Below are 13,982 nucleotides of genomic sequence, written 5' to 3'. Positions count from 1 at the left end.
AGAAATAAATCTGAGAAAGAAACTTTTGACCTAAATACAAAGAAGTTATCCTTGGGGTTCATTCTGTTGAACTCTTCCTACGGCATCTTGGCCTCCTGTGACCTCAGGTGTCTGCCCATCAGCACTGTGACGGCCCCACCCTGACCCCCGACCAGCATCCTAGCATGGGGGGTGGGGGTGACCCTCACTTCCTTTCATGTCTCCCCAGAATTCTGGAGCATAGTCGTGACTGATAGAAAAAGTGCTTAAATCCGGGATTAAATCTAGGATCCTAAATCTAGGATAATAAATACGGGGTGGTGCTGGCTGTAATTAACTGAGTTACACATGTCTCACAGAAGGAAATTCCAGGTCTTAGAAGCCCTAAGTTGCACTTTTCCTGGGATAAACGAAGCTGACGTGAGGCCTCCACTCCTTCAGTTCCATGAATATAGAGACTGCCTCCATTTTATGCGCATCTTTGTACAGCTACCCCCTTGATCCACACAGAGGGAGTAAACAGCAAGCTAGAGACCACTTCAGTAATGTTGCCTTAAAACTCAAGACTTTAGTCTCTCCTTAGCAGCAGCCACAACTGAACTGCTACTTAAAGTTAAAGAAAAGTTGGAAATGGATCGATGGCAACATTTATTCTCCCATGCCCTGCTGATGAATGACATTCCCATGTGTAGTATGTTCCTTGTGGTTTTACAAATCCTCATCATACTGGTTGTGACTCTATCCCTCCCCACCACCCAGTCCAAGAAAGCAGAGGAACAGGTCAATATAGAGTGGTTTGTGACAGGAAGAACCTTAAATCCTTCTTTGTTTTTATAAAACAGAAACCTTTGGGATTTAGAACAACAACCAGTAATAACAGTTGCGGTATTTCTCCCGCTGTGGTTGTGGTGGCACCGGGTTAGGAAGCGGAGAGATCCCTGCCTTCGTCTCCATGCAGGCACTTCTGGAAAAGGCATCAAGCATGGCTTTATTCTGCAGATCTCGGCTCTCTGCCAGCGTCTGCAAAACCGAAACAGAGCCTCTTAATCGATATCTTAGCAGAGGGGGTTGGTTTTTTAAGTGTGATAGCTTCCTACATTTTTAAAGTTTATGTTCCGCTTCTGCTGTTGACAGTAATACCTCTGTTAGCATCATCTAGAGTAAGTTCCTAACAGAAGAGCAATACTAGAAGAAGTAAATAAATAAGAGAAAAAAAGGGGTGAATTATTTTTTATTGATAGGTATTTTGCATTTTTTGAAGCATGGAAAAAATGGAATATTCTGCGTTGCCTGGAGTCATAAAGATTCCAAAAGAATAGCCACCTGCAGTGGGGATGGCTTCTGGTAAGTCCTTGATATGAAGTTACACTGCTTATTACAGATGCATGTGATAGTACCAGTTGTGTCCCGTTGGCACGTACATCCGGGTCGTCCGCGAGATCCCATTGTAGGCTCCGCCAGCTGTCGTCAGTACATGGGTACAAGCCCACACGGGCAGAGACCGTGTTCCATATCGGTACCAAATAAGAGTGTGGAGAGGTTTCAAATAAATAAACCAGTCATTTCTTTTGAAATGAAAATACTTCCTGAGTGGTAACTAAAATACTGTGAATACCTCAAAGAGACTTTAAGAACTTTTCACTAAGAGTCTTATTAATCCTCATCACGTTTTTGAGGGAGTGGTATTTCAGTTTCACGGATGATTCAAGAGATATCAAGTGGTCTAGACACTTGTTCGCCTTTTGTAGATGCTATTATTTATAAAAGGATGAATAGCCTTTGCAAGAAGGAATAAGGTAACGCATGTGGGAAATGCCTAACGTCTCTGACCCTCTGTTTCAGAAGCCAGTGCTTTCTTAATTCTGCTAGATCCCAGGAGAAAGTAGGTTTCCAAGGAATATATATGTAAGGGAAGAATCGCCTTTGAGCTGAACAAATGTTTTTATCCAGATGTTGCTATTGTGCGGCTGTAGGTTTTGTCATTGTTGACAGGTGGTAGTCACACGTGGCAGCAGGCAATGTAGGAGAGATGGTCTCCTGTTGGGTTTGGCAGGGCCCAGCCCAATTTTCTCGTCCTCTCTTTAATTTCAGTGAAAAAGACAGTTGTTATGGAAACCAAAGATCTTTACCAGGAAGGGGAAATTTTCCAAAAATAGGCATATTAGTGATTTTTTTGCCTTGAAAAGAACTATTTGCTAATGGATAAATACCAAAATACAATAGATGTGCTTCAGAGTTTTTGGATAACGTGATCCACAGTTAGCTTTACCACGGACTTTCAGGACATCACTGGTTTGATAAATAACCATAGGCAGTGACTAAACATTTGCAACCACTTCCCAGTAGCCTCAGAAGTTTTCATTGGCCTATCTTTTCTAAAGACTTTTAAAACTCTGTGATACATTAATTTATACAGTTCCTGCTGCTGCTGCTGCTGCTTCTTTTTCTTTTTTTTTTTTTTAATTAACTGCCCTTTGTTATGGCAATGATATAGTTGGATTTTAGAGCCTCTTTAACTTTTGCAGCTAAAATGTATTCTTTTGGGGAGAAGAGATCCTCCAAATTTCTAGTTATGTCACTCAGAACGTGCCACAACAATGTTACAGCTTGCGTGTCTTGGACTTGGTAAAATAGTACATGCAACTTGCATTATAAATGAGCTCTTTGAAATATAAATTTTGAACTGCTAAATTTTGAAGCATATGTTGGTTATATCATTGTTTCAAAATATATTTGTTAAACTATGTTTTTTCTCAACTAAAAATATTCTATAAGAAATTCTATAAAAATATTTCTATAGGAAATAGAATATAAAAATATTCTATAAGCAATATTCTAAATCAAAATTTATCACCTTCAAATTGATTTAAGTGGATTGCCATAATTAATACTGTCTGATATAAATATACTCACTCATAATTGGTGATATCATTTACTTAATATTTTTAAATGTTCCCTGTGCTTTGAAGACAAGGTCTCTATCCTAAAAAACTTACTTTTGAATTATAAAATACTGGCTTTGTTTTTGTAAGTAATGTATTCGGAATTTTTTTTTCTATTAATCTATTATACTTAATTTCAGTATTATTCGAACAATTGATGGTAAAGTGCTGCACAAATACAAACATCCAGCTGCGGTATTTGGTTGTGATTGGAGCCAGAACAACAAGTAAGAATTTCTTTTTTCCCAAGATAAATAATAACTTCTGAGATTTTAAATAAACCTGAAATTTAATGTTATTCCCACAGGTAATACTCATCACTCTCTTTAGAGTAATGATCTCGTTGTCTGGTCTTGTAATTGATTGTTTACGTTAGCTGGTGTTTAGGAAGAAGCATAAGACTAACTAATAAAAAATGGAAATTTAGTCTGAATCTGTATGTGGCTTCTACCGTGGAAGTGTATGTGACCCTTTCCCTAAACCCTTTCAGGAGTCTCACCAGTGGTGTTATTCCACCAGAACTTTCCACTGTCCTCCCCCCTGCAATGCCCTGAAACTGGATGATTTCCCGAAATTTAGAACTTGTGCATAGTTTTGAAGGGTCATCCTTCCTTACAAGCCTAGTATTTACCATGTAAACATCAAGTCAGATTTAAAAATTAATCCAAGTCAAATCCCCTCTAAAACTGATCCTTCAAGTCACTGCACTTCCAAGAATCTTGCATTTCAAACCTCTTATTCTGTATAAAGTGTACTTAAAGATTCAAACCTCCTTTAGATATTGTGAAAATAATGTGAAATTACGTTTTTCCATATTGCAAGTGGAAAATATACATATTATAATATTAAAACCTTGTTATACTTGTGTTCTGGGTTAAATCACATAAAAAATGATGGATCTGTGTATTTCTTTCAGTAAATATAGAAGAGTTTATAAACCTTATAAACCTATAAAACCTGTCAGAGGTTTTATGCAAAGTGAGCTTGTGCCCAGCCCCTCCCCCAGGACTCCCCACCTACGTGGCCTGATAATGTTCATAACAAAGCTGCCGAAGCCAAAATTCTTGGCCTCTTCTCTTATGCCTTGTCATCTGGTCCGTTTCCATTTCCAGTCGGCCAGCAAGTCCTGTGATGCGATCCATGTAAATGCTCCTTTTCCAGCCACTCCTTTCCCCTCCCCAACCCAATACTACTTGTTTGCTTTTGGACTTCCTCAAAAGCCTTCTAAATCAATTCAGAATTCACATCCTGTGTCATCGCTTCCTTGCCTCCCTGCCCCACCTTCTTGATGTCGAAGTCAAAGTATTTAACAAGGGGGTCTCAGTACACCATTTCATTGCTTACACTGACTGTAGGTGTAAAATGCAAAATCTTAGGGCGCGACAGGGGAGCCCCCGTATAATCTGGTTCCTGTGTGTTTTAATCATGCCATTGCAAGCCTGGCTCCCCCTTGTTCTTTGCATTCAGCCGCACTGGCTTTCCATTTCTTGAACTAGTCAGCTTATTTTCATACTGAAGCTTTCTCTCATGCTGTCTCCCTATATCTAGGAATCTGTTCCCCACCCATGCACACAACCCTTCTATATTGTATTTAGGGAACATCCACCTATATTCCAGCTCTCAGCATCAAACTACTTCTACAGAAAAGTGTTTCTGGACCCCCATGTTAGGTACATTTCTTCTATGATATCCTGGGAGCACTTAATAAAAGTAATTATAACAAATAAAATTAATAAAGATTAGAGCAGAAATAAATCATAGAGAGGTACCTACTTGGCTAGTTAGTAGAGCATGCAACTCTTGATCTCAGGGTTGTGAGTTCTAGCCCCATGTTGGGTATAGAGATTAATTAAAAATAAAATCTAGATAGGAAGGAAGGAAGAAAATACAAACTAAAACAAACAAACAAAAAACCACATTAAACAAACAAACAATAGAACAGATCAACGAAACCAGGAGCTGGGTTCTTTGAAAAGACCAACAAAATTGCTAAACCTCTAGCAAGACTCATTGTAAAAAAACAAACAAACAACAAAACCAAATAAAATAAATAGTGGAAGAGGAGAAATAAGAGCCAATACCACAGAAATACAGTTATAACAGAATATCATGAAAATCTATATGCCAACAAATTGGGCAACTTAGAAGAAATGAATAAATTCCAAGAAACATATGATCTACCAAAACTAAAACAGGAAAAAATAGAAAATTTGAACAGACCAATCACCATCAATGAAATTAAATCAGTAATCAAAAAGCACCCAAGAAACAAAAGTTCGGGACCAGACAGCTTCACAGGCAAATTCTACCATTTAAAAAAGAGCTAATATCTTTTGTTCCGAAACTATTCCAAAAATACAAGAGGAAGGAAAACTTCCAAAATCATTCTGTGAAGCCAGTATCACCCTGATACCCAAACCAGATAAAGCAACCAGGGGAGAAAAAAAAAAGAGAGAGAACTACACACCAGTATCTCTCATGAATATAGATGCAAAAGTCTAACAAAATATTAGCAATCTGAATCCAGCAGTATATTTAAAAAAATCATATACCGCCATCAAGTGGGATTTATTTCTAGGACGCAAACGTGGTCCAATATTTGCAAGACAATCAGCGTGATACATCACATCAATAAGAAGGATAAAAACCCTATGATCATTTCAAACGATGCAGAAAAACCTTTGACAAAGTACAATATCCATTCGTGATAACCCTCTGCAAAGTGGGCCTACAGGGAACATATCTCAACATAATAAAGTCCTCATCTGAAACCCCACAGTCACTATCCTACTCAGAAAGCATAGAGCTTTCCTCCCAAGGTCAGGAATAAGACAAGAATGTCCACTGTCACCACTCTTAGTACCATATTACTGGAATTCCTAGCTACAGCAGTCAGACAACATAATGAAGTAAAAGGCATCCATATTGGCAAGGAAGAAGTAAAACTTTCACTATATGCAGATGGTTTAGGAAACCCTAAAGACTCCAGCAGAAAACCACTAGAACTGATAAATGAATTCAGTAAAGTTGCAGAATATAAAATCAATGTACAGAAATCTGTTGCATTTCTATACACTAATAATGAAGCATCAGAAAGTGAAATTAAGAAAACAATCCCGGTTATAATTGCACCAAAACCAATTAAAACATCTAGGAATAAACTTAACCAAAGAGTGAAAGGCCTGTACTCTGAAAATGATAGAACACTGATGAAAGAAACTGAACACAAAGAAATGGAAAGACATTCCGTGCTCAGTGGGTTGGAAGAGCAAATGTTAAAATGAATAGATAATGAAGATGTGGGGAATATATGTAGAAATACACGATGGAATACTATTCAGCTGTGAGAAAGAATGGAATCTTGCCCTTTGCAACAACATGGATGGAGCTAAACAGTATAACGCTAAGCAAACTAAGTCAGAGAAAGACAAAAACCATATGATTTCACTGATCTGTGGAATATGAGAAAGAAAACAAATGAGCAAAGGAAAACAAAAAGAGAAAGAGGCAAACCAAGAAACAGACTCCTAACTGTAGAAAACAGTCTGATGGTTTCCAGAAAGGAAGTGGGTGAAGAGATGGGGGAAATAAGGGATGCATAGTGAAGAGCACACTTACCATGATGAAAAAAATCAACTATGAATTACTTGACACAGAACTATTAGCCATATGAGTTATATATATATATACATATATACACATATAATTTTAAAAACCATAATTACTTCTTTCAAAGAACCAGCTCCTACTTTCGTTGATTTGTTACACATTTCACAGCACTCACCATAGTACATACCCTCCCCATGTCCACCACCCAGCCACCCTATCCCTACCCTCCCACCCCCCAGCAACCTTCTGTTTGTTTCATGAGATTAAGGGTCTCTTATTGTTTGTCTCCCTCCCGATCCCATCTTGTTTGATTTTTTTCCCTTCCTAGCCCCCAGGACCCCCCACCCTGACTTTCAAATTCCTTATATCAGAGAGATCATATGATAAATGTCTCCCTCTGATTGACTTATTTCACTTAGGATAATACCCTCTAGTTCCACCTACGTCATTGCTAATGGCAAAATTTCATTTCTTTTTATTGCTGCATAGTATTCCATTGTATATATATACCACATCTTCTTTATCCATTCATCTGTTGATGGACATCAAGGCTCCTTCCACTGTTTGGTTATTGTGAACATTGCTGCTATAAACTTTAAGGTGCACATGTCCCTTCGGATCACTACATTAGTATCTTTAGGGTAAATACCCAGTAGTGCAATTCCTGGGTCGTAAGGTAGCTCTATTTTCAACCTTTTGAGGAACATCCATGCTGTTTTCCAGAGTAGCTGCACCAACTTGCATTCCCACCAACAGTGTAGGAGGATTCCCCTTTCTCCACATCCTCACCGACACCTGTTGTTTCTTGACTTATTAATTTTAGCCATTCTGACTGGTGTCTGGTGGTATCTCACTGTGGTTTTGATTTGTATTTCCCTGATACCTAGTGATGTTAAGTACTTTTTCATGTGTCTGTTGTCCATTTGGATGTCTTCTTTGCAGAAATGTCTGTCATGTCTTCTGCCCACTTCTTGATTGGATTATTTGTTCTTTGGGTGTTGAGTTTGATAAGTTCTTTATAGATTTTGGATACTAGCCCTTTATCTGATATGTCATTTGCAATTATCTTCTCTCATTCTGTCAGTTGTCTTTTGGTTTTGTTGACTGTTTCCTTTGCTGTGCAAAAGCTTTTGATCTTGATGAAGTCCCAATAGTTCATTTTTGCCCTTGCTTCCCTTGCCTTTGGTGGTGTGTCTAGGAAGAAGTTGCTGGGGCTGAGGTCAAAGTGGTTGCACAGACCTGTACCCCTGGGGCAAATAATACATTATATGTTAATAAAAAATAAATTAAAAACATAATTAAATTTTAGTTGGAAATTGGCTGTCTTGTCCTCTACAATATGAGCTCTGTGAGATCAGCAACTGTGTTATCTATTTTTAGCAGTATATTCTTAGAAAACACTGTGCTCCTAACCCTCACTGTGCCTAGAGCAAAGTAGATGTTTAAAAAATATTTCGTCAATAAACAAATGGATAGAATTATCTTGTGTCTGATCAATAGAACAGTTCCACATTTTTATTTCTGTTTATTGGTTAATAAGTATTTGACCAGTTGAAATAAAAATTAGACATTAATGCAATGTTTTGTTGATTAACGTTTATGCTTACTACCAAGTATACCTAATAAATTTCAGTTTTATTCTTAAAAACCTTTTTAAAATGTTCTAATAGCAGTATCCATATTTTACATTGCCCTTTCAGTGATAAGTGAAAAATACTTTGATCTTATAAAAGTTTATTCGTAAGATATTTCTGAATTTATAATTTGGATATCTTTCTGTATGTGTATTCCTTGAATGTTTATTATTTAATTTTTAAGATATTATATTCATATGTCCATATACACATAAACAAAAACATTCTCATGTATACATGTAAATATTTTTATTATGCAAAGTGTATTTTCCCACATGTAGAGACTGGCACATTTATCAGTGGGACTTAGGCAGATGTAAAACTTACAGGTTTTAGCACATTTATAGATTGGCATGCCAGTTTGCAAACTGGTGTATTTATATATATGGGCTTAAATAAATGCAAGTATAATAACCCACGTGACAAAAATCAACAGTTTGAAGTTTGCGGAAGATCATGTTAACAGTTGGGTCCAAAATGTGTAACTTCCGTATAGAGTATGGGGGCTGTTTGTATGATTGTTAATGTTCCTCAGGGAGACTGTTCGGGCATAATTTCTATGGGTCTGCCTTAGACCTCCTGACTCCCTTTGGAATAGTGTTCCAAGTATGACAGCTAGGATGTCAATAGATATGAATGGTTGCTTAGTTACTCTCATTCTCTTGAGAATAACAAACAAAGTTCACTGAAAGATCATATCCACGTATTTTACTTACAGAGAATCCCTAGTTGGAAGAGTTAAAGCATCTCAAGCTGGTGCAGCCACCAGAGACAATTGGGAAACTAGGACTGTGACTTTCTGTTATTGGTAACAAATAATATCAATATTTTCTCATGTTTTAATGTGCCATTGATGGTGTTTCAGAGACATGATAGCCACTGGCTGTGAAGATAAAAATGTTCGTGTTTATTATGTGGCCACCAGCTCTGATCAACCACTAAAAGTATTTAGTGGACATACTGCAAAAGTGTTCCATGTTAAATGGTCTCCTCTGAGCGAGGGAATTCTTTGTAGTGGTTCTGATGATGGGTATGTATTTTTGGGTTCTAATTTTTTAGTCCTTAAACTCATAAGCTTATAATCTTCTAGAAATGTATATACTTATACAGGATCCAGCTTATGGGTGGAAATGTTTTAAACATGTGCATATAACCAGGATGTATAAGCAGTTAACAATTACCTAATTGCATTTAACCATAGTAAATTAAATTTTGCCATGCTTATGCTATCATGCTCGTGATTTCTATTTCCTTACTTGTTTTGCTTATTATGGATGCTTATTTCTATCTTATTAGCAACATAGCTAACAGAAACAAAAATTTTGGAAGAATCATTTCGGAAAGCGAAAAATCTGAAACGAACAAATCTCTGTAAAATATAGAGAAGAGTTTATTTTTAGTAGTGTCCTGATAGTTAATATGGAAAACAGCTGTACTCTGTTTTCATTAAGAATAGAAAACAAGAAGATGATCATGTATTTTTAGCATGAAGAGAATTTATTTAGAAATGAGAGTGATTTAACATTTTTTCCTGGCTTTGTGAAAAAGTTACTGAAATTTTGTCTCTATTTTATATTCAAACAGGATAGGTTTTCATAGTACAGTTTGGTCCCTATTTGAATATGAGATAAATTTAGGTAAGAAAAATCTTACTTTATGCAGATAGAAATCATAGTGTACAGTAAACACAAGTGTAATATTGAATAATTGATTTTTTTCATCTTAAAACTTTGGCATCCATCCAGATTTCCTAAGCAAATCAATTGTGAGAGTCCTGTGGGTTATCACTGGAGATGTTGCTTACAGTAAGGTTATCATGTCCCAATGAATGAGTTGACTTAGAGATTGTTCGTCTCTTTTTTTTTTTTTTTTAAAGATTTTATTTATTTATTTGACAGAGAGAAATCACAAGTAGATGGAGAGGCAGACAGAGAGAGAGAGAGAGGGAAGCAGGCTCCCTGCTGAGCAGAGAGCCCGATGCGGGACTCGATCCCAGGACCCTGAGATCATGACCTGAGCCGAAGGCAGTGGCTTAACCCACTGAGCCACCCAGGCGCCCGAGATTGTTCGTCTCTTAACACAGACCTCAGTGTCTGAATGCTACTGCTACATTTTTAAAAAGTGTAATTTTCAACCATTGTCTAATAAATATTTGTGAGAAAGATAGCAATAAGATTATTTCACTTAATTATGCTAATGAAACTTAGAAGTCTTCTGTAATTGTAGTTATGGGTCCCTTTATATGGCTATATAGGTAATAAGCTATCTAGCACCTTTAAATAATGCTTACGTACAGTGGGATGTATAAAGATTTTTCTATGTTTTCAAATTTTTTTATTATTAATTGTTTTTTAACATATAATGTATTATTTGTACCCCAGGGGTACAAAATATAATTATGATGTTAGCCTGATGTTTGCCTAATCTAAATTACGTCACAAAGCAAGAGCACCTGTTCTAATGAGTGTCCCTTATGATAAATTAAAGTATTTTGATTCACCTCACTTTAACATTGGCTTACTTATAAAAACATGCTATCAACCCAAACCAATTCAGTGCTAGCATAAGGATTTAGCACAAAATTAGGTTGTGCTATGCCTAGACACAGGTACCAGGATAAGGAGAAAAAGAAGGAAGTCTTTATAGAAAGCAGAAATAAATATGCCTTAAAGAAATGAAAAATACATATGTAATGTGTCTCCTTTATAGTGTCATATAATCTTTGGAGTATTAATATTTTGGCATTGTCAGGTTGATATAAATCTGTAACTAAAAATTATTATGAATTATCCAATTATCCAATTGTTATTGGAATTTGGAGGTCTTAAATTGATTTTTGAGTTCAGATTTTTTTCAGTACCATTGTATTTTGTACAGTTGGTAGATTCAAGTAATATTATGAATACAGTTATATTTAAATTTTGTACTTCATTTTAGTGATTCCACACCAACTAACCAACTTACTTTATTGACCAAAACATGAAGGAATGATTTACTCTTTCATAAGAGCATAGAGATGAATTGATTTTTCAAATAATACCCAATGTACATGTTATATTTTTATGATTTACAAATAATGTGAGTGTTGTTAAATTATTGTACCCATATTATTAGTAATATTTTTTGGCTTTATCTGAATATTTTACTTTAAGAAAGAAATTTTTTAGGTCTATAAACTGTGAAATGGTAGATGTAGGATCATTCGTAAAGGACCAGTTAAAGTAGGGAAAAAAATATAGCCTACTTATTTGTTTATTTTCTTCTGCTATAAATAAAAGAATTATAACATACTTTGAAACTTAAAATGCTTTTTAAATTTACTGAGAAATAATTGTGCTCCTCTAAGCATGTGTCAATACTTTAGACAAATTAGAACATGTATCATAATACATGATATTCTGTTTTCAGTTCTGTTCGAATCTGGGATTATACTCAAGATGCTTGCATAAACATTCTTAGTGGCCACACTGCGCCTGTGAGGGGATTAATGTGGAATACCGAGATTCCGTATCTCCTCATATCCGGCAGCTGGGACTACACTATAAAAGTATGGGACACCCGAGAAGGAACCTGTTTGGATACTGTTTATGATCATGGTGCAGATGTATATGGTAAAGTGTTTTCATGCACTTTTAAATTTTGCTTTATTAATGAAGTTTATGATTTCTGAGAAATACAATGTTTTTAAAGAAACCTTCACTGTTTCCTTTTATAATAACCTTTTTCTTATTAAAACTGTACTTGTTCATTATTGGAATATCAGAATACACAGAAGATAATCCAAAATGTCATGAGGAGTTATTTATGTTTCCATGTGCACGCACACACATGCACACACATAATGGCTTGGATTTTTTTCCTTCCTTTACCATCACTGCAGAAGGAAATTGTAACACAGGAAATCAGTGATAAAGTAGGTGTAACTTATCTAGCCATTCCTGTATCTCTACTCTTGGATATTTAGGACAATGTTTTGCTTTTTAATGTAATAGTAAGTCTGTAAAAACAATTAATCTGGGTATAGAAATCGGAGTTCTTGTCTTTTGCATGTCATTTTCATTTATAGGCCCAAACCTTGATGGGCATAAGTAGTGAATTAAGAAGGCAAATATGGTTCCTTAGAGAAAGTCACCCCACTCTAGCCACTTGTGTCTGTAAACTTTACCTCAGTGGCCTTTCAGTTGAGGCAGAGGGGCTGAGTGTGGAAAAGAATTGTGTTTCTGGTTGTTCTAAACTGGAAGGTCCCAGTTCTCTTTCTTCTTATATTAGAACTTCCATCCATCCTCCATTGCCTCACAGATTACCGTGACGCCATTGCTGACAGTGTGCTAGCTGCTGAGCCAGCTGAAATGGATTTCAGCATTTTCACCAGGACCGTTAGCTAATCATTATTCAATTTTGTATTCATACTTATAGAATATGCTAAATAATATATTCTTGTATCATTTCAGCCAAAATAGAAATGCTGTTTCAAAACACTTCTATATAACTTCAATTCTGTAGAAGTTTTATGAGGTACACATAAATAAATAATATTTTTCAGTGTTTACTTTTTGTTAAAATGGGTTTCTTTTTCCCATCAGGTTTAACATGTCATCCCAGCCGCCCCTTCACTATGGCCTCTTGCTCCCGTGATTCTACAGTGAGACTTTGGTCATTAACACCTTTAATCACTCCTTTACTAATAAATATTCTGGCAGACAGATCTTGGGAAGAAATTATCGGGAACACCGGTATTGAAAATATGCATGTATTAGATTTTATTTTTAAATAATATCTTAAAAGCAGTCCTTTCTCACTGAATTGTCTGTTCTTTAGATCATGCTATAGAACAAGGCAGTCCTCCTCTACTGTGTGGTAAAGTGTCAAGAGATATTAAACACGAAATAGAGAAACTAACTGGTAATCCTCGAGCAAAAAAACTAAGATGGTTTTCAGAATGTTTATCAGTGAGTATTATAGGAGTTAAGCGTGAACATTTTCCCTGTAATCAGAATGAGTCATTACAACTATTGTCGTTATCACATATTTACACTTACCATCCCAACTCAGCGGTTCCTCTGAACGTAGATGGTTCAGAATAAGAAAGCAAATGGAAACCAGGAACGATAAATGAGATATATTACTATTTTGTCAGTTTTCCAACTTAGATATATGCCTGCCTCTTTTTTTTTTTTTTAAGATTTTTATTTATTTGACAGACAGATCACAAGTAGGCAGAGAGGCAGGCAGAGAGAGAGAGAGCGGAGGAGGCAGGCTCCTTGCTGAGCAGATGTGGGACTCGATCCCAGGACCCTGGGATCATGACCTGAGCTGAAGGCAGAGGCTTTAACCACTGAGCCACCCAGGAGCCCCCTGCCTCTTATTTTTAAAGATGCTAAATTCTTTGGGGTTTCGAATGCATTATTTTCTCTTTGGTTATTCTGTATCAACCTTTCAGCCTCCAGGTGGCAGTGACAATTTGTGGAATTTAGTGGCTGTGATTAGAGGACAGGACGATAGCCTGCTTCCTCAGAACTACTGTAAAGGAATAATGCATTTGAAACATCTGATTAAGTTCCGAATGGTAAGTAAAGTATGCAAGGATCATGTCCTCAAGCAGAAATTAGTTTTGCCTTTTCATTGTTGAAATACAAAAATTATTTTGAAAAATGTATAGAATTAGAGTTAGTAGACTACAGTAAGTGAACACTGAGGAGAGATAAATGTAAAAATCAGTCATGAGAGTCTGAATTATTTGAGACCAGATTGAGGCAGCCATGGTTTATAGGTTGAATCTCATGAATTTCTTCAAAGGTCGCTTAGTACTCCTTGAAAT

General features: G+C 36.3%; 1 protein-coding gene across 2 annotated transcripts in view; it reads left to right on the top strand.

Moving 5' to 3' along the window:
- Nucleotides 1-13,982, top strand: part of WDR17 (WD repeat domain 17) — a 107,727-nt gene that overhangs the window by 62,646 nt on the left and 31,099 nt on the right. For both annotated transcript variants that reach the window (XM_032329119.1, XM_032329118.1), the window contains exons 13-19: nt 1,241-1,323; nt 3,062-3,148; nt 9,030-9,194; nt 11,573-11,775; nt 12,748-12,897; nt 12,983-13,113; nt 13,605-13,730. In XM_032329119.1, the coding sequence (XP_032185010.1) occupies nt 1,241-1,323; nt 3,062-3,148; nt 9,030-9,194; nt 11,573-11,775; nt 12,748-12,897; nt 12,983-13,113; nt 13,605-13,730 (945 nt within the window). The remainder of the gene's footprint in view (nt 1-1,240; nt 1,324-3,061; nt 3,149-9,029; nt 9,195-11,572; nt 11,776-12,747; nt 12,898-12,982; nt 13,114-13,604; nt 13,731-13,982) is intronic.

This window comes from Mustela erminea, chromosome 21, assembly GCF_009829155.1.
Source record: "Mustela erminea isolate mMusErm1 chromosome 21, mMusErm1.Pri, whole genome shotgun sequence".
Classification (NCBI taxonomy): Eukaryota; Metazoa; Chordata; class Mammalia; order Carnivora; family Mustelidae; genus Mustela; species Mustela erminea.
This window is presented reverse-complemented; position numbering and strand designations above follow the sequence as displayed.